Source organism: Vulpes vulpes, chromosome 12, assembly GCF_048418805.1.
Source record: "Vulpes vulpes isolate BD-2025 chromosome 12, VulVul3, whole genome shotgun sequence".
Taxonomy (NCBI): domain Eukaryota; kingdom Metazoa; phylum Chordata; class Mammalia; order Carnivora; family Canidae; genus Vulpes; species Vulpes vulpes.
In genome coordinates this window covers 127,403,154-127,423,037 of record NC_132791.1, presented here as the reverse complement: position 1 = coordinate 127,423,037, position 19,884 = coordinate 127,403,154, and the positions used below count along the sequence as shown (strand labels likewise).

Sequence of the window (19,884 nt, the reverse complement as noted above, 5' to 3'; positions counted from 1 at the left end):
AAGTTTCTGAGTCCACACAGTGCCCTCTGATGGAAAGCCTTCTCTGTTCAGTTTGTGACTTTGGTGGCACAATCTACCTAGGACTCCTCTCAAGGGTCACTCCCACTCTGAACCGTGCTCGGGAAAACCTGGTCCCTCTGTTCTCAGGCCCCCTGAGTCCTGTCCATGTTCTGTTCCATCATTTACCATGTGTCTACTCTAGATGCTCTCACTCTAAGCCACGTGGGGCAGGGACTGCCTCACACAGTTGTGTAGTGTCTGGGCCAGAGCGGCAGGTGCCCAGGAGCACCTCACAAATACTGAGTGGGGGAGGGGGTGGGATAGGGACACAAGCAGGATAGAGAAGAATAGACAGCAGTCTAATAAAAAAAAAGGGGGGGGGGGCAGTTACCAGAATACCCCTAGGGTGACCTACTTTTTTTATTTGGCTACATAAGTCCATACTCTTCCAGTTTTAAGTCCTAGAAACTCAAACAACTTAACCCCAAGGTGATGGTGGCAGGGGGGTTCTAAAATTAAACTCAGGATTTAATTTATTGAGGCCAGGCTGAGGCCAATGACAGTGAAGGAGGTGAGTGGGAGCAGCAGATTCTGGTTGGAGGCAGAAGCAAGGGGAGTGAAAAGCCAAGGCCAGAGTTTCTACAGGAGATTCTGGGAGAAAAGTGAGGCAGGGCAGATCCACAGTTCAGGACTGGCCAGTTTGAATGTTGGCAGGATCTAAGTTATAAGGGCTGTCTTTTGCTGTCTGGTACCTGATACTGGGTTGATTTAGGGCACAGGGAATATGGAATTGGTGTGTGTGTTTGATAAAGTGGGTGCTGGGGGTATAGGCATTGGTTAGTTTGCATATGAAAGGTATGTTCCACGCCTACCCTTCACAGCCTCTAAGAATTTGCTACTCCTGAGAGGAGCAGTCTCTCCGAAGAGCCGTGACAAATACCAGAGCATCAAGAAAACAGAAAATCAGAAGATATGATTAATGTAATTGACCTTGTGATGAGTGGTTGCCAAATGGACAGTCACAAAATCTAAGAAAACAAAGAACAAGGGGAAATTCATTGATTTGTAAAACTGAAAATTCAGAATCATCACCAGTATCAGGTGAGATTTGATCCAGCAATTCAAATGATGTCCTCAAGGACTCTTCCTGGAGCCTTCCTTGATAGGCTCCATAGAGACTTCCCAACTGCACCACTCATTGTAGCAAAAACTCATTGTAGCACCACTCATTGTATACCTGTCCAGACATCTCATCTTTATGGGGAAGTAAGATGTTATTAGAAGCATGAAAGCTTATCTCCCACAGAAGTTCCAACAAATACGTGGGCTCCGGGTAGGTTATGTGCCTGAATCTGAAGCAACCACTGTAGCAGGAGAATAGGATATATGGATAGGCTTGAGCCCATCATATCCTATTCCTACAGTGTGAAGTCAAGTTAACACTCCTCCTTGGACTGTGCAGATGAGAGATAAAGTGATTTCTAGGAAAACAAAAACAATAACAATAAGCCCAGGAAGGGGACATAGATGCTGAGCATCCAAAAAAATGCCCATTAATTAAAATTTTTCACATTCTTGATACCAGTACTTCTATCACAGTAGTAAAAGAGTCCAGATTTCCCTTCCTTTCTGGACACACCAGCATAGCTGTATCAGGCAGTAACTTTACCCACTTGAGGAGATTTAGAAAAGAAAATACAACGTATTACTGCGTATTTTAACAAGCAGAGTGGACAGATATTACCAATTCCATTTTGATTACACTAAACAATACTTTTATTAAAGCAGTCTTTCACATCTCAACCCACATCAAAAGTGCTGACATTTTAGCAGCACACTTGGAGTAAAGTGGAAGATGTTTAGAGGCTTCTGTGCAGCGAGAATGTAAGAATGAAAATCTTTATCAACTTGTTTATTTGCAGAATCGTTAAAAGCAGCATTAGCTCCGTGTTAGGACACAGGTCACCTTTAATGGGAAAGAGAATGCTCCGAACAGTACAAGCTCAGAAACTGGAAGGAGGGCCAAGCCAAGTGTATTTGTCACGCAAATGTATACAATGGGGTCAAACTGACAGAGTCACAGAATATGTGCTTGGCTGCCTGTGCCTGCTCTGTGGTTGGGGAGTCACAAGCTGGGCAGACTGATGTTTTAACATTTTAGTTCAAAAGGTCTTCAGATTTTGAAAGATATAAAGATACCAGCTTTTTCCTGTGATAAAATATTGTGGTTGTAGTCAGTGAAGTTAATTTCAGTATTTTTAAATAATGGTTGAGAGCTGTAAAAATGACTGAGTCCCTGAAACTAAGATGCTTTGCTCTGCAGATGGTAACTTGGGAATAGAAAACAAAAAGGTCAAGGGTGAAAGCAACGGGAAGAAAAATGCATGAAATATTTGGAGGACAGCTTGGCAAACAGACCTTACGAGAATGTTTTAAACAGGACAAAGGATGTTTGAGGACATCACACTTGATGCAGGAGGAAATAGAGGACTCATGAAAGGGAAGACAAACTTCTAATATCTTTGAGCTGATTCATAAGAAGAATGAGGCTCCGACGCCCTGACAGCCCGCCACAACCCAGCAGATAAAGTAGCACTGAGACCGGAATTGTGGTCTTTCTAGAACTCTCTTCTACTGCTTCGTGTCTTGTTAATCCTCAGGACATGACGACAGCAGTGTTTGGGGAAATCTACTCTGGAAGCATTGTGCAAGAAGGATTAGAAAGGAAGCATCTGGAGTTGAGACAGCAACTGCTGCTAACGACGAGCCAGGAGGCTGGAGACAGAGCAGAGGCATCAAAGTGCAAGTGTCTGAAGGGGGCAGACGGGAGGACCCACTGCACTTTCCAGCCCAAGCCGCCAGCACACCTGTGAGGCTACAGAGGCCAGACGGCTTGGGGAATTCGGGTCTGGCTTGCATCAGGCACTCGAGACAACAGCAGGATGCACACGATGAGATGCTGTATAACTGGAAATGCAGGATTACAGTTCAGTCAGAGGTGGAAGCTGGAAATTTAGATTTGATAGTAATTGACATTAGAATGGATGGACTTTATATTTCAACGTACTAATTTGTTTAAAGGCAAATGGGTCACATTTGAAAGATAAATGGTAAAAAAAAAAAAAAGTATTTCCTGATGAAATTCATTGAGAAAGTTCTTCTCAGAACTTATTTACCAAAATTCAAATTTTATAACCATTGTTATTTCTCATGTCTTCCTGGTCTCAGTGCAGACAGCATGGTCATGAGGCCTCTGTGGAGGGTGGTAAGTTAATCTTTTGATACATCAGTAACCAATGTAGCTTTTTTTTCTTACCCCCCAAAGATGGGTCTCCTTTGGTTGTCTTCTAGCTGTACATATGCTAAACTCTTTCCAATTTCAAAGTCATACATTTGACCAGCCCCATCTGGGTTTTAATGAAGGCACTGCCTAAAACCCCATCTGGTGCATATGTGTATAAAGAATCACACAGGTCAAAAAGAAGTTACAGACTGGAAAAGCAAACAGGAGGTTAGTATTCTGGGAGCTTTAGAAAGTACGACTTCTGGTCTGAGAATATTGACTAGAAAGCATTGACAAATTAAAAGTTACATAACTTTAAAAATTAAATTTACTTTGGGGGAAGTAAGATGTAGAGAGACGCAGTGGAAAATGTTGAGTTGTAACAAACAAAACAATGAAAGCCAGAAAGGTAGGAAAAGGTAGTTGTTAATTTTAAATAAAATATTCTCAGAGCAGTATGATTTGTGTTTCTATTCAGGATTTAAGTGACGAAACATGAAGAGGTAAAGGAATGAAAAGAGGGAAGCAAAGTAGTATAAAATGGACAAACGAGGTAGGAAATGAGAGAAGCAAGAATTATCTTCCGTTTAAAAGACAAAGTGTTTAATTTGCAAAAAAAGCCTGAGAGAATACTTTCTTTTCCTGCAAATTAATGGCCCCTTCTTTCTAACTCAGCATCTTTACACAAGGGCATACTTATGAGCAGGATGACGGTTCCTCCTGTGGAGAGGTGGACTCGGTCTTGACTCTAGTCTGGTCCTGTGATGTTCTGGCAAATACAGTGCTGCAGATGTGAAGTGCCAGTTCTGAGCCTTGGACTTGAGACACCTGGAGCATCTCTACTTTTCTGTTTGACTTCCTGCCATCCCCACTCAACCAAGCTGTTTGGTTAGAGGATCAAACACCATGAGGAAAGCTAAGTCACCCCACAGAAGCTGAACCACACCTGGTGGCCTGCAGACCACAGGAACCCAGCTGAGATCAGAACCGCCCCAGAGCTCAGTCTCATTGCCTCTAAAACTATGAGCCGCACGAGGCTCCGAGTGCCAGAGTGGTCTACACAGAGCAGTAGGTAACCCACAGGGCTCGTTCCCAGGGTCCCTGCCGGTCAGAAACCCAACAATCAAGTTTTCTACTGGAGTGAATCAACCCAATCCATTCACACCTGCGGAAAGGGGGAAGGGACCCAAGGCTTTCCAGCCAGAGCCCTGGAAGACAAGGAGCTGCTGCTTTAGGGAAAAAAAAAAAAAAAATCTCTTCTAGGAACTTAAGAGTGCTCCCCCCAAAAATGTATTGGCTCTCTTAACGCTTGCTTCTAGGAAATTCAAATCTGCTCATCTTAAATCTAAACGCTGATAACACATTGCACTTAAGTAGCATTTTATAATTGATACACTGTGTTATTTAAAACATACTATGAAGCAGAGGCAGGGCAGGTCTCCTACTGCCCACTTTATGAACCAAGAGATCAAGTCACAGGGTGAGTTACAGGACTCTTCACACATGACCCACGGCAAAGCTACTGTCACAAGCACCCCTTACAACTGCACCCACAAACTTCCACCTCTTCTCCTCCGCGCACCTGGGGTAAAAATTTGGGTCAGTGTTGGTATATCCTTTTCCTTTCTTATAGAAGTAGGGATGACTTAGCTCAAGAGTTAATTTGGAGAGTAAATAAAACCATGTGTGAAGAGCACCTAGCACAGTACCTAACCTGATGTGAGGCCCTGTGCCCGCACTCACAGATCAGGCTCTCTTCCAGGATTAAAACCCTCAACCTCACACCGCTGATCATCACTGGAAATGATAAACTTTCACATAGTTAGTATAGGTAAATTTATTTCTACGGTAGAGGTATTTATTTTGGTTATAGAAAAATAACACTATTTCAAGGTCAAGGTAACGAAGTAGAAGTATATTTTTTCCTTATAGATCCCTACTCAGATATCACATACAGTTTCAAGACATTCTTAAATTAACAAGGAACAAACGCAGAATCCAGGTAGTCTCTGTCAGCAGAAGAGATGCATTAAAGCTACATTATCAGTCCTGGAAACCAGAGAGTTTACAAAGTGATATTGTGCAGCGATTCTCAAGGGTAGCATGTGTGAGGACCCCAGGATTGTGGAAACCACAGCTGCAGTGGACCCAAGGCAAGTCACCAGGTTAAAAGCAAGCCCTTGGTCTCAGAACAGGGACTAAAGATTGGTTTCAAACTTGGGTTTCTCAGGGAGAGGCAAAACACATGACGATTTCACTTGGTGCTCCTTCTCTGAGCCTCAGACTTAGGAATACTACTACTCTCGGGAATTGTTCTACAGCCTGGGTCAGCGTGTGACAGGTGTGTCCCTAATCCATTCACACACAGCTATCATCATCATCACACCACTGGGCACAGAGGCCATCCTCCCCACCCCACCTCTCCTCCCACCCCGCACAGCTGCTATGATTTATTTAAAAGGTAACCCCTCGTCCATTTCAAGCTCATGGACTACTAGTACCATGTTTATGTTCGTACCATTTTTACTAGCTCCAACCGTTCACTTACAGTACGATTTCATTTTATTTTATTTTATTTTTTAAAGATTTATTTATTTATTTATGATAGACATAGAGAGAGAGAGAGAGAGAGAGGCAGAGACACAGGAGGAGGGAGAAGCAGGCTCCATGCCGGGAGCCCGACACGGGACTCGACCCCGGAAATCCAGGATCGCGCCCCGGGGCCAAAGGCAGGCGCCAAACCGCCGCCGAGCCACCCAGGGATCCCCTACAGTACGATTTCAATACATGGTTGAAGCACAATTTTCCCACCTAAACTAAGACCGTGAATCCAAAGGAAAAAAAAAGGGAACTAAGCCTTAAGCGACAAGTGTTGCTTCTAAAGCATCAACAGCTTGAAGAATGCAGTTTCCAAAGTGACCCATTTTGGACAGTCTCGGATATTCCCTGCACTGTTTGCCATCTCAGATTATCAGTGCAAACACAGGGACACAATACCTACTGTCTTCATCACGCCCTAAGCTCAGTACACCACATGTAATGTTACACAGTGAAAAGTTTTGGCCATTTAAGTAACTACCCACTTAAATATGAGGTTTTAGTACTTTGAAACTACAAACCAAAACTACCTAGGTGCACAGCCAGGCTAGGAAAGGGTTTCTCAACCACAGCAACACTGCTGTTTTGTGTTGGGTACTTTGGGAGCGGGGAGCCGCCCCAGGCACGGCAGGACCCAGCTGGGCAGCCCTGGCCTCTGCCCACTACATGCCAGTGGCAACCCACTCCACAGCCCCATTTTGACAACCGAAAATGTCTCTAGACATTGCCAAATGTCTTCCAGGGGTCAAAATCACCACCCCCCACCCCGATGAGAACCACCGAGCTAGAATTTTGAGCTAGAATTTTACGTAGATATAATTGTCAACTGAGTGCACAGATGATACAAGACTCTACGTAATGATACTACTTCAGAGAGTGCAGCACAAGAGTTTCTGCTAGGGCACGCAGTTTCTACGTTGATCTACTAAAGTGTACAGTAACCCCCACACAACTATCTTCTTCCTATTGAAAACACAGACATGAGACAGGAAAAACAAGAGCTAATCTGGCAACCATTTTTATATGACCCGATATACAGAAAAATCCCCGGTTCCCATACATTTGCTGGATGAGCAGGAACCAAGTCACTGCAGGTGCCCCTCCTTCTGAATGCGGAGTCTCTCCTTCTCCACTTGCAAGCGTTCCTTCTCAATCTGCAGCTTCTCTGACTCAAATTTCAGAAACTGCAGCCTGTCCTTCTCCAGTTGCAAGCGTTCTCTCTCCAGTTTTAACTTCTCTGCTTCTATGTCCTGTGGCTGCAGGAGGGACTTCTCGCCTTGGCCAAGTTCACTCTCCAAAGACGGCTTCTCAGAGCTGACGATCCGGAGCCTCAGCTTCTCTCGCTCGATCTGCAGCCGCTCCTTCTCCAGCTGTAGCCGCTCATGCTCCAGGTCCAGGTGGCGCAGCCGCTCCTTCTCCACCTGCAGCCGCTCCTTCTCCACCTGCAGCCGCTCGGCCTCGATATCCAGCCGCCGCTTCTCCAGCTCCAGCTTCTGCTTCTCAATGTTCACCAGCAAGTGGGGCTCATCGTAGGCAGACCGAGACGGCGTCGAGTTCAGGGTAAAAAACTCATCGATGTGCGGAAAATCAGGAAGTTCATTCTCCCTCCTGGAATCCGGTATCACGGACGACAATATTTCTTCCTCCTCCTCGATCTCAAACTAGAAGGAAAAAGCCACACTCAGTATGTATTTCTACTTCGTGGTTATTAATCTGTCTAAACACTTCCTTCACCAAGTTTCCGGATTGTGCAAGCACATAAAACCCACTTATTTTGAGTTTTGAAAACTATTTATAATGAATGACAAACGTCACTCATAGGCTCCGCCCTTAAACAACAAGGGTTTGAGCTGTGCGGGTCCACCTGGATGCAAACTCTTTCGTAAATACAGGACAGTACTGGAAACGTATTCTCTTATGATTTTCTTAATATTTTCTTCTCTACAGCTTGCTTTTGTTTAAGAATACAATATATAATGTATAAAACACACAAAACACGTGGTCATCGACTGCTTGTGTTATTATCGGAAGGCTTCGGGTCAACAGCAGGCTCCCAGTAGGTAAGCTCTGGGGGAGTCCAACCTCATACATCACTTTTCCAGGGAGCAGGAGGTGGCACCCCGGCACCTACCCCCGTTGTTCAAGGGTCACCTGTATATATAAGTAGGAGAAGTGTATTTGGTTCAAAGAGAAATGAATGACATGAAGAGAGAACAATGGAATGAGTGTCAGGTACTACTTTTAAGTCACCTGAACGACAGAGCACTTCACTGCTCCGGGCCTGTCATGAACTCCTAGAATTGAAGGTGTGAGAAGAAAGAGGATTCCCAGGCTCATACTAACCTCAGGGCTCTGGGGATCTCTCTCCTCCTCTTCCACTTTGACCTCAGTCAAGGATCCACCTGCATCCCGGAAATCTGCCACATTCTGCCAATCAAAATTTGTGTCACTACGGAATCCAATCTTTTCATCGATGTCCTCAGTGAGCGAGTCGTCTAAGTCGGATGTGGGAAGGGGAAACCCTGAGCCGACCAGCTTCATGTTGGCCTTCATCCTCTTCCTCTTCATGAGCGCCCGCCAGTCCAGGTACCTCCTCTTCACCTCTGTCCCGGTCCTCTGTTCTCCCTCCCCGACGGCATTCACACACTGTGCTATCTCCTCCCAGGCCATCCGCTTCATCACATTGATTGTGGTGTTGAGCTGCTTGGAAAAAATGACTTCTTTCCGTTTTGTAATCTCTTTCAAAAGGGTCTGAGTCTCTTGAACACTAAAATTGCTTTTCCTCTTCCTTTTCAACTGCTTCATTTTCCTAACTTTAAATGCAGAGTTTTTATAGTTAGAGAAGATGGGAAAAGTTGAGAAATGCTACAAAGCACAGGAATCAAGGGCAATCTCTTGTTGGCACTTTGTTCAAATCAGAGTTTTCCACTCATCTAGTAGCACAGGCAGGCTGAATAATTCCTGGAGAGAAACAAGTGCAAATCCATCAGCCTGCAGCTTCTGCAGGACTTCCCTCATGAGATGCACACAGGATTTAGGAAAAAGCACACACCTTTCATCTGGCTCAGCACTGCCTCTCCTTCCCTCTCTGCCAGCCCCACTGCCAGCCCCGGTACCATCGGTGGCCTCCTGCCCTCATCTGGGCAGCTGTCCTGGCCCCGGAGTGCCACTGGCCACCCTGCCATCTTCACCACCCCTTGTCCCCCTTCTCCACTCCTAGAGCATGCTCTCTCCTCCATGCCCCCCAACCCCTGCTTCTCCACTCCCAGGGCATGCTCTCTCCTCCTACCCCTGCCTCTCTACTCCCAAGGCATGCTCTCTTCTCCTACTCCTGCCTGTCTACTCCCAGACCATGCCCCCCCCCAACCCACCTCCACTCCTGGGGCATGCTCTCTCCTGCCCTGCCCCCTACTTCTCCACTCCTTGGGTGTGCTCTCTCCTCCCCACTGCTTCTAGTCACCCGGAATCATCCTCCTCCCATCCTGAGCCTCTGTGCACACAGTCCCCTCTGCCTAGGAAATGGACACTTGACAAAAATTAACCACATTTCACATTTGATTGTTCACATTTGATTCCAAGTCCATTTAGTGAACATTCTAGACACTTGTAATTTTAAGGGATCACATTTAATTTACTCTGGCCTACATTAGTACCCTTGTGTAATTTAAATTATCAGTGGGTTGGGCAAGTATTCAGTATTCAGAGGCCCCTGAAGAGTACATAGGAGGTACTAGAGTCACAAACTTTTAAACATATTTTTATTTATCTTTTTGCATATATATATATATATATCTTTTATATTTATACAAAAATATTGTCTTTTTATATATTTATATAAAAGGACTGAAGCAAACTGATTTATACGTTGTTACACCAGTCCCAAAATGCTCCTCCTTAGTACCCATGTCACAGCACACCAGAGAATTACTGAAGTGGTAACTTGGCTTTTGCCTTCTCTACCATCTGGCCCAGCACTAGTGGGGTCTGGGAGATGGTAGCCGACTTGCTCCAAAGGCTGTGTCCTCAATACACAACACTGTGCCTAACAAACAGGAGGTACAAATACAACTTAAAATAAGGTGATGGGGGATGGGAAAGGATAGAAAGTGAAAAAGAAAATCACTCAAGGAAGGTAAGCTCCCAAAACTATGAAAAGAAAACGTTAAGTAAAAAGGCTGTGTTGCTACCATAGTCTGTATGGACCAAAGATGAGTAAGGAGATTATCAGACATATTTTTAGTATGGAATCGGCAGGTGAGATGTCCCTAAAAACAGAACAAGGAGCTATAATAAGATCAAATTCCTTATTATATTAAATATAATGTATTGATGATGCCTTTTTGTTTCCAAAAGATATAGGATGTTTCAGAGCATTTATGCAGCTTCTTGAACCATTTAAAAAGTGCTAGCAAAGTTTTAAGGTAAAAGCATGCTAAAAATACAGATATTCACCAATAGGAGATTAGATGAATAAACTAACCACAGCCACATAGAATACGTGTTATAAATGCTATAGGAGAGTATGGATATGGCTTAGCACAACACTGTTCCTGTGTAAATATATCTTAGATCTCCAGAAAGTTAACTGTGTCAAAACCTGACATCTTCTGATTAATGTAAGAAAATACCAAAATCAGTGCCCCTTGAGTTGAAATTTGGTAGCTATATTTGTACAGATAGAACCAAAGCTGTGTTTGCAGGACTTTTCCCCCTCCTGTTCTTTCCTGTATATTTTGATACTCCTACAACACAGTTTGGGTTTCTGTCATCCATTACCCAGTAACTTACTCAGATATTTATTGAGCTCCTACTACGTGACAGGCACATATTCCCACTGCTGAGGATGGAACATCTCACAGAACGTTTAAAGATGCCATTTTATATGTCAAATACTCCCCCCTTTTATGTCGGTTGTGTTCCCTGTCTTTGCAGAAGGTAATCTGGCAGGTGCAACCTCTAAAAGCCCCACAGATCTTGCATGCCCCAACAGAGACCACTGAAATCATTCTTTCCTGGCTGGAAATAGGTATGTCGTTCACTTACATAATCCGTGTGAAGATGATGTACCACCAAAGGTATATTATTACCTGGATATAATATTGTTTTTTCAAGGACTAACACTTGAGCATGAAGTTCCTAAATACTCTGTGATAAGAAAGAATTAAGAGGTCCAAGGAAAATCAGGTTGTCAATTCTGGGTACAAAAAAAAATTTTTTTTTTTTTTTTTTTTGTAAATTCGTTAGTCTGCTCAAGAAAAAAAAAATCACAAAATATCCAAACTTCCCCAAGCCCCCCCCCCCCCGTTTCCCCGCGCCCACATGTTTTTAGAGGAAATTCGCTTCCCCGCCCAACAGGATGCTCTTCTCTGAAACTTGCGGCAGGTGAATAAGTGAAGTTTACTGCGAAGCCACCTGTTACCGGAATGATACACCTGCCGCCTGCTCAGGGGCCGCCCGGTAAGGGCCGCAGGGAAGCACCGGGGGAGACGAGGCTCCCCGGAGGCCGCCCTGGAGAAAGTGGCGCAGGCTCCGCGCAGCGCAGCGGCCGCACCTGGCGGCAGGTGCGGGGACCAGGAAGGATGGAGCAGAGTCGGGACAGGGCGCGCGGGGAGCCCGGCGGCCGCAGCCCTCCCTCTGCACCGCCCGTCCGCCCCCGGTCGGCTGCCACTTCCAGGAGTCGCAGTCCCGCTACCACGCAGATCCAGGGCCACCGCCGGCGCGGGGGGTACCGCACCTGCCACAGACCCCGCTGGGACCTTCCCCGCGGCGAGGGCACCCACCGTCCGCGGAGCCGCCGCCGCCGCCGCCCCGGGACACGCCGTCTCACCTGCGACCCCGGCGGCACCTCCGCCCGATCGCCTCTAAGGGGCTAGAAAAAAAAAAAAAAGATCCCTCATGGGTGCCCCGCCCACCGCTTTCGCCCGCCCCCTTGCCGCCGCCCATTGGCTAGCGCGGATGCCACTCGTTCGAAGCGGCGCACCCATTGGCCCGGAGTGTTTGCCGTTCTGACTGAGGGCCCGCCCCAGGTCTGGCCTCACAATGGGAATCGAGTCCCCAACCGGTTCCGGGTTAGTGCCCTGGAATTCCGCCCCCTTGCGATTCACGGCCTCCCGCTCTGCGCTCCGGCGTTGGCGCGCGGTGCTGTCAGTCAAGTGGGCTCTGGAAGCCGATTGGTCCTCGGCGATCAGCCTGCGGCGCTGTTCCTCCTGATTGGGGCCTGGTAGCCCCGCCTCCGAACGAGGCCCCTGTCCTTGACCCTCACCTGTTAAAAGGGCAGAGAGGGGGCGGGGACCTTGGCGTTGCTCCAGGAGTCCCTCCGAGTCCACTTCCACCTTCTGGTCCCCCGGGTGCGGCTTCGGTGGCTTCAGCATTCCTCTGAGACAACCCCTGCCTCGTGCCGGTGGTGTCCACGCAGCTCAGCCAGTGCTGACCACCCTGAGACCCCCCAAAACTGGATGTGCTGACATTGTGTCCCCACCCTGTGCCCTCCTCCCTCGGGGTCCAGTTCTCCCTGCCGCTCCCCCCCTCCCCCGGGCCTGGTGTCACTAGTGAGTCTGGGGTGACATGTGTCTCCTGTGTCCCCACCCTGTGCCCTCCTCCCTCGGGGTCCAGTCTCTCTCATGCAGGTTTGCACGATAAACGGATGCTCAGTTGCATCTCAGCTTGAGAGGCATCACATCATGTTGTTAGCAGAGGTGTAGCTTGAGGCGGTCCATGGCATCCCGTATTTGCACCTGCTAAATCCTACAGCAGCCCTGCACCAGCTGCCCCCCTCGCCATGGGGACCTTTCCTGGGACGTTCCTGATCCAGCACAGTACCTGGGATATACTAGGCACTCAAAAGAGATTTGGTGAATACATGATGGAATATTCCAGATGAACCATGAATGCTTGCTGAACGTTCCTGGAGGAACTCTCTTCCATAAAATAGGACGTCCTTATGCAGTCCGCTCCTTGAAATGTGATGATCAGTTTAACCTTTCAGATGTTCACTAAGGAGGCTGTGCAAGAGGCATGCCGATACTTTTGCCTAAGTAGAACAAAAATAGGGTTTGTTTGTTTTTAAATAATGAGAACTTGGATTTTATAATTTTGGCTTTTGTTTGTGGTGGGTGTTTTTTGGGTGAGAAGAGAACCACCCATCCTGACTGTGAGCAGACACTTTCTCTGTTCACTTACAGAGTTTGTGCCCAGCTGGAATCGGTTTATCTACCTCACTAATGGGGATAACATCCAGAATGTGTCGGTAAATGTTGAGAACCTTCTGCTTTCAAATGAACTCTTGAAGCTTCTTGCAACGAAACCTCAGTTTCTGTGCGGATTGCAAGATCTTTCCGGAAAGATTCACTATTTGTTCTTGGCTTTAACTTGTGTGAGTGGATATGGACTCATGAGGGAGAGATGGAGGGTAATCCAAAATGCCTATTATTAGTGCCCCATTACAAACCTGATAGTCTGTTTCTCAATTTGATTTTTGTTACTACTAGTTTCAGGCTCAAGATTTGACTAATTCTAGAACTGAGCTGCCCACCTATGGTAGCCACTAGCCACTAGCCCTTGCTTGAAATGTGGGTACTACAACTGAATAACTGAGTTTTAGGTCAATTTAATTTTAATTAATTTTAATTTAAAAGCAGAATTCAGTTAGCTCAGTGACTGGATAACTCAAAGTATGGTTGCAAAACTTGAGTAATGTGAATCGACTTTTTGAACTGTTAATTTTTTGAAATCTAAATACTGATGGAGTAGGGGCTCCTGGCTGGCTCAAGTCAGTAGAGCATGTGACTCTGGATCCTGGGGTCATGGCTGGATGTGGAGATTGCTTCCTTGCTTCCTTAAATACATACATGCATGCATACATACATACATACATACAGTTGAAGTATTTCTGATAAATTAGCATCTCAGTTGAGATGTACCATAAGAGTAAAATATACACAGGATGTCAAAGACTTAGTATAAAAATGTACAATGCCTCATTGGCAATTTTCATATTGATTATAAGTTACATTATAAAATTTTGCTTAATTGGGTTCAGCAATTAATTAATTTTACCTGTGGGTTTTTTTTTCCTTTTTAAAATGAGTCTAATAGGAAATTTCATCTCATGCGTGTGGTTTGCGTTATATTTCTATTAGACAAAGCTGTTCTAGGCTGTACCTGGTCACAGCTTATTAAAAGTTTCAAAATGTAATCGTTAGATAAAATGGATTTCTTTGCCTGTTATCTAATCGAAGGGAAAGAAGAACGTCACTTGTGCCGTGTCTCCTCCAAATGCAGTTTAGTTAAGAAAAAAGGAGCCCCGTGGACGTGATCTGACCTATGTCATATATAAATAGTACTGTGCCACACTGAGTTTGCAAGGACATCCATGCCTTGTACACGTCTGGCTTCCTCCTGACTCATCTTTGTGACGAACTCTTATTCCTCAAAACCAGCTTTTCCATAACACCCTGAGAATATATCACCTCGTCTTTTTTCATAAGAGCTCTATGCTTATACTTATTCTAGTTAGATTTCCACTGTTCTGCCCTTCCCTTTCTCTGCTCTCTAGCACCTGGCACATTACGTGGCACCTAAGCCAGCAAAAGTGTATTTGTTGAATTGAACTGAACATTGACAAAACTCACTCTGTTTTGCCCTCTGTGATGTTCCACCAAACTGCTTGCTATTTTCATCATCCCTCAGTTAAATTATAAACGTTTATAAAATGACACTGAAAGCATTTCACCAGCAAACTTCATGTTTCTAAAAACTTTACATTGAATGGGAAGCCAGTGTGGTTCCTATAGAAACTGCTACCATTCTTTTCCTTTAGATTTTCTCTTATAACTGAAAAAAATAGGAAATGTTAGAACACGAGCTATTTAAAAAGGGTAATCATAATCGCAAGAGGGTTAGCAGATTTTAATTTTGAAGATCAGTCTGGTACCACATCTTGAGAAGCTGAATGGGTCCTGGCATTGCAGCTAGCAATGGCTGTGGTTAGGTCACCAATTTTGTTTATGGTGAGAGGTTTGGTTTCTGCTGGGATAGCCTATGAAATAGTACTGGCTGGTGTTTATTAGGAAAGTCATTAATAGGGATCCCTGGGTGGCGCAGCGGTTTGGCGCCTGCCTTTGGCCCAGGGCGCGATCCTGGAGACCCGGGATCGAATCCCACATCGGGCTCCCGGTGCATGGAGCCTGCTTCTTCCTCTGCCTGTGTCTCTGCCTCTCTCTCTCTCTCTCTGTGACTATCATAAATAAATAAAAATTTAAATAAAAAAAAAAAGGAAAGTCATTAATAATACTTTTTCAGAAAATCACCTGTGCTTGAGTTGACCGTGGGAGAAACAGATTGATTACAGATCTACTCTTGCAATTTGGAATGTGTGCCCTGGTGGTGACTTTCTCTTTGGAGCCCATTTAAAAGATTCACTCTTGATACATATACGTTCTTGGTTTTTCTCTCCTATTTGGCAGTCAGAGAGGCCTCTTGTTGAAAACAGTTTTAACAGTTTAGTGGGTTGACCATCTGTATCTTTGAGTCACCTGCAGAATGAGTTTTATTCATGCAAAATAGCCTATATTTTAAATTACCCCATCCCATGTATATACTGAATACTTAGATTGATTTAGCCCTTTTTGCATCACGTATCAATAGAAAAACTGCATAAATGTCATCTTAATAATAAAGATTAATCATATTGTTTTCTCAGTATGAGAAATTACTATGACTCTTTGTAACCTCTTGGTTGTTTTTTATGCATGTGCATTCTTGAGTTCTATTTGTAAGAATTGTACCAAGTTTTGGAGCAGGGAGCTTCTCATCCAGTGGCCAATTCACTTTCCTCATCTTTTTTTGAAAATAATGATTGAATATTATTCTGTTCCAGACACTGACCTAAGGGCTTCATACATGTGACTCTATCTCACTATCACCATAACCCCAGTATTACTTATAGTTTGTAGGTCAGGGACCCGAGGCTACATGCTGTGGTGTGTCCCTCTGAGGCTGTACACGCAGCACTGGCAGAACTGGAGTGGAAGCCCAGGTGGTCTGTACACCCAACTCCCCCTCCCCTCTCACTCTCAGTGGATGGTATTGCTAGCTGTCAGGAGACTTAAAGGTGGCCAAACATTTGGAAAGATTTTCCTAGAGTGGAGAAACAATAGCTCTCTGCCACTACACACACACACGCACACACACATACTCCAAACCCATCTTTTCCCTAACATTTTGGACTGTGTTATAAGCTCCTCAAAGGCAGTGATCTGTCATTTGTCTTTTGTCACCAGCACCTAGCAGGGCAGTAGGCCTGTGCATTTACTTTTTGCTCCCAAACAAATTTAGATTTAGGGCTGTGGAATGGACGATGGTCATATAATTAATTCCTTTGAGCAGTGGCCTTAGCCAGGGAATCCATCAGTGATTAGGAGCTGCCTGAGAACTGTTCTATACTACATTGTCCATTGCTTTTGCTTCACTTTTTCACCAATTTCCACAGAATACCTTCTAGACACCATGGCACTGTTGTCTCCAGGTCAAGTTTGTTCTTGACTTTTTCCCTATTCAGATTGTCTGTGGGGTGTAATAGTGACTGCGATCTATACACAACAACAACAGAAGTGTAAATGGGATTCTGAGTTGGCTTAGGCAACTTGGCTTCAGTTACTCAGCTCATTTAATTTTTTTTTAAAGTAACCTCTATGCCCAAAGTGGGGCTTGAACTTATGAGCCTGAGATCGAGAGTCTCAGGTGGTACAGACTGAGCCAGCCAGATGTCCCTCATTTAAATGTTTAAAAGACAAGAGCTTTGATTCCTGGCAAAACTCTTTGGGTTCAACTGTAGAAACAAGGAAAAGGACAGAAGGGACACAGAAATAAAAGGCATTTCACAAGATTCAGAAATAGAGAGCACCTCAAATTTTAACCCACCTCCCATTCCCAAACACACACTTTCTGAATAGCCTGATGGCGGTACACTGTATCTGCAAGGCCAAGTTGTGACAATACAGATTGAAACCATAGTTCACAAGGTGGATATGGGGGATCCAGGTGATAATAGTCATTTTTCAAAGTGATTTCTTTTTTTACAATATTTTATTTATTTATTCATGAGAGCCACAGAAAGAGAGGCAGAAACATAGGCAGAAGGAGGAGCAGCAGTCTCCATGCAAGGAGCCCGATGTGGGACTCGATCCTGGTACTCCAGGATTAGGCCCTGAGCCAAAAGCAGACGCTCCACTGCTGAGCCACCCAGGTGTCCCTCAAAGTGATTTTTAACTTCATAAAAAGATAAATCCAAAAGACTTTATTAATGATGATACTTCATTGACATTATCTGTCCTTTATTTCCATCCTTCCAGTGTTATCCTTCTATGCCTGTCTAACAAGAAAGCAGAGTGGTTCATGGCATGTGTCACTGCTGAGCAGTGGTCAGCCTGAGACCACATCACCAGGGGGACCAATGCACTGGCTCCGGCCCTGGGTCCTCTCCACTCACCTGTAATTCCAGAGACTCATGCTCTCCTGCTTCAGATAGCATGTTCTTCCATATCAAATTATTTGATTTCTCAAAGACTTAATGACTTGGAAGACAAAAGACAAAAACCATAAGACAAAATATGCCCATGTTGTGTTTTTCCAACCCCCCCCCCCCATTCCCTTCCTTTCTAGCTAGGAAATAGAACACCTACACCTGCTGGATGCTCCCTGGGTACTAGACACTGCTAAGTACTTGGCACATGTTGTCTCTTACAAGGGACTTACCATTAGGGAAACTGAGGCATGGAATTTAGTACAAACCATCATTTTATTTTATATTTCATTTTTTGAAAGATTTTTATCTATTTATTCATGAGTGACACACAGAGAGAGGCAGAGACACAGGCAGAGGGAGAAGCAGGCTCCCTGTGGGGAGCGATGAGGAACACGATCCCAGGACTCCAGGATCACGCCCTGAGCCAAAGACAAAAGCTCAACACTGAGCCACCCAGGCATCCCCAGGACATAACATCATTTTAAAGGAAACAGAGGCTCCAAAGCTAGGTTGCTTACTCCAGGTCACACAGCAAGGATGTGGTAGAACCATGATGCTTGTACTGATTCCAGCTCCTTGCTTCACCGAACCATTGTGAATACTTTCTCTCTGGGCAAGAAATGATTTTTCCAAATTACCATAGAGCTGAAAAAACTTCCAGAAATCAGTGGCAACTTACAGAGCTGTTGAGAACCTATCAGCAACCCACAGCCTAAGTTGTAGGTCACAGAAGACCTCTCTCAGGAGTTCTGGCTCCAACTCCTTCCAGACGCTTCTGTCTACCTTCTCCTGGTTTGGGTTCTTATACTACCCTTCGCTCTCTTACATGATCACTAACTTTCCTTCTTAATACCCCTCCTTCTACATGGCGTTCTCACCACGGACTCCGCTACTCTTCCTTTTAGCTCCCTCCCTACTTTTTTCTCATTAATCAAAAATGCATAGCTGAAGATATTTCTACTATTGCATATAATAATTTAATAATAATCAAATAATCATCTGGCTGCCAATCATAAGTTTCACAATGGATGAGTAACGGATTATATAATATTTTCTTAAACACAAAAAGCTTCTGAAAACTCCAAGTACATTCTCTACTAATTTTGGTGACCCTCAATTGCCATTATCCTATTATATATTTCTCCTAAAAAGAAACAAAAATTCTCCATTATCCATTAATATTTGGTGTTAAATTTCAACAGCTCATAAATTAAAGCAATTTTTATATGTGTTTAAGATAAAAGGCTGATTTTTTTTAAAGTAATCTCTCTACCCAATGTGGAGCTTGAACTCACAACCCCGAGATCAACAGTCGCATGCTCTACTGACTAAGCCAGCCAGGTGCCCCAAAAGGCTGACTTTTAACAACAAAATCTGCTTTACTTTTGTTGTACTGACTGAGTTATTACCTCTAGATTTTTCCACTATTTAAGCATGCTTTTTCCAGTTTGATTAAAGTGCAGCAAAGTATGCCTCATCTCATCTCATCTCATCTCTGCCCCAGTGCTAGAGAACATTCTCATACACCTTGTGCATTAATAGTTCTGGCCTTCTCTCCTCCCCATGGGGTGAGAGGGGCTTTATTTTAATAGAATTTGGAAATGGTGTCAGAATACAAGGTTTCATTACTATAGCAACAGCGAATAATGGAAAGACTAAATGTCAGACAAGTTCCGTGTTGCTATAGTGACAATCAGTCGCTTTCCCAAATATGTTTACTGTTCAATTCCGGTCAGTTTTTAAAATATGCTCATCTATACAAATGCTCAAAAAAGGGGAGAAAAAGTTCAAAGTCATTTAAGAAAGAAAGGAGCCCTTCAAGACATGAAAGCAATTTGATTTACTGTCCATTATTTCATAAGAAATCCAGAGAGTCCACAAAAGCTATGTGGGAAGTAGAAATTCTCATTTCTGTTCAAATACGTGTTCTTCTCATTTGCAGTCAGGGAAATTGAAGCGCGGAGTTGAAGGCATGTCCATGTTGTCATTTCATGCTATTTCAAACCATTTTTTCTGAGCTCCCGAAAATACGAAATTCTGCCCCATTGAAATGGAAAACTTTTATTTTAAGCAGCAGCACTTGAGAACCTGTGCCTGCTGCGCAAAGTAAGGAGAGCAGGCAAGGCAGTTGGTTCCAGCCCCTTTGATTATCTTCCTCCACCTTTCAACACCTCCTCCCCTCTGGGACACAGCACCCTAATTCACCAGCTTCCCTCCACCCCCACCCCCGACCCCCATCCACTGACTCGTGACTGTGATTTCTGCCTTTGTCTTGCTCTTCTCCTAATTATTTCCTCTGGAAGAGCGAGAACAGGGACCAGGCTCACAGTCACCTTTGAAAATGCTGTCCTAGCAAAGTGCCTGGCTCGTAGGAGGATATAATAAATCTTAGTGGAGTGAATGAGTTTCCATCAAAGGATACCCTTTGTTTAGGTGTGATTTTTAAAAAATATTTTATTTTTTTGAGAGAGAAAGAGAA

At 44.5% G+C, this 19,884-nt stretch overlaps 1 protein-coding gene across 3 annotated transcripts; it reads right to left on the bottom strand.

Moving 5' to 3' along the window:
* Positions 1-5,104: 5,104 nt before the first annotated feature.
* Positions 5,105-11,911, bottom strand: MSANTD4 (Myb/SANT DNA binding domain containing 4 with coiled-coils). 3 transcript variants are annotated; one of them, XM_026006770.2, is made up of 3 exons: positions 11,662-11,911; positions 8,225-8,842; positions 5,105-7,542 (listed from the first exon to the last, which is right to left on the bottom strand). In XM_026006770.2, the coding sequence occupies exons 2-3, from the start codon at positions 8,684-8,686 to the stop codon at positions 6,967-6,969; spliced, it is 1,038 nt and encodes a 345-aa protein (XP_025862555.1). In that variant the 5' UTR covers positions 8,687-8,842; positions 11,662-11,911; the 3' UTR covers positions 5,105-6,966. The 3 variants fall into 3 exon arrangements, with proteins under 3 accessions (XP_025862555.1, XP_025862557.1, XP_025862556.1); XM_026006772.2 differs by having other exon boundaries at positions 11,709-11,800; XM_026006771.2 differs by having other exon boundaries at positions 11,616-11,744.
* Positions 11,912-19,884: the final 7,973 nt, after the last annotated feature.

Coding starts and splice junctions, on each gene's coding strand:
- MSANTD4 (XM_026006770.2), bottom strand. CDS start 8,686: ATGAAGCAGTTGAAAAGGAAGAGGAAAAGCAATTTTAGTGTTCAAGAG. Junction 7,543..8,224: donor GAGATCCCCAGAGCCCTGAG/GTTAGTATGAGC, acceptor TTTTCCTTCTAG/TTTGAGATCGAGGAGGAGGA.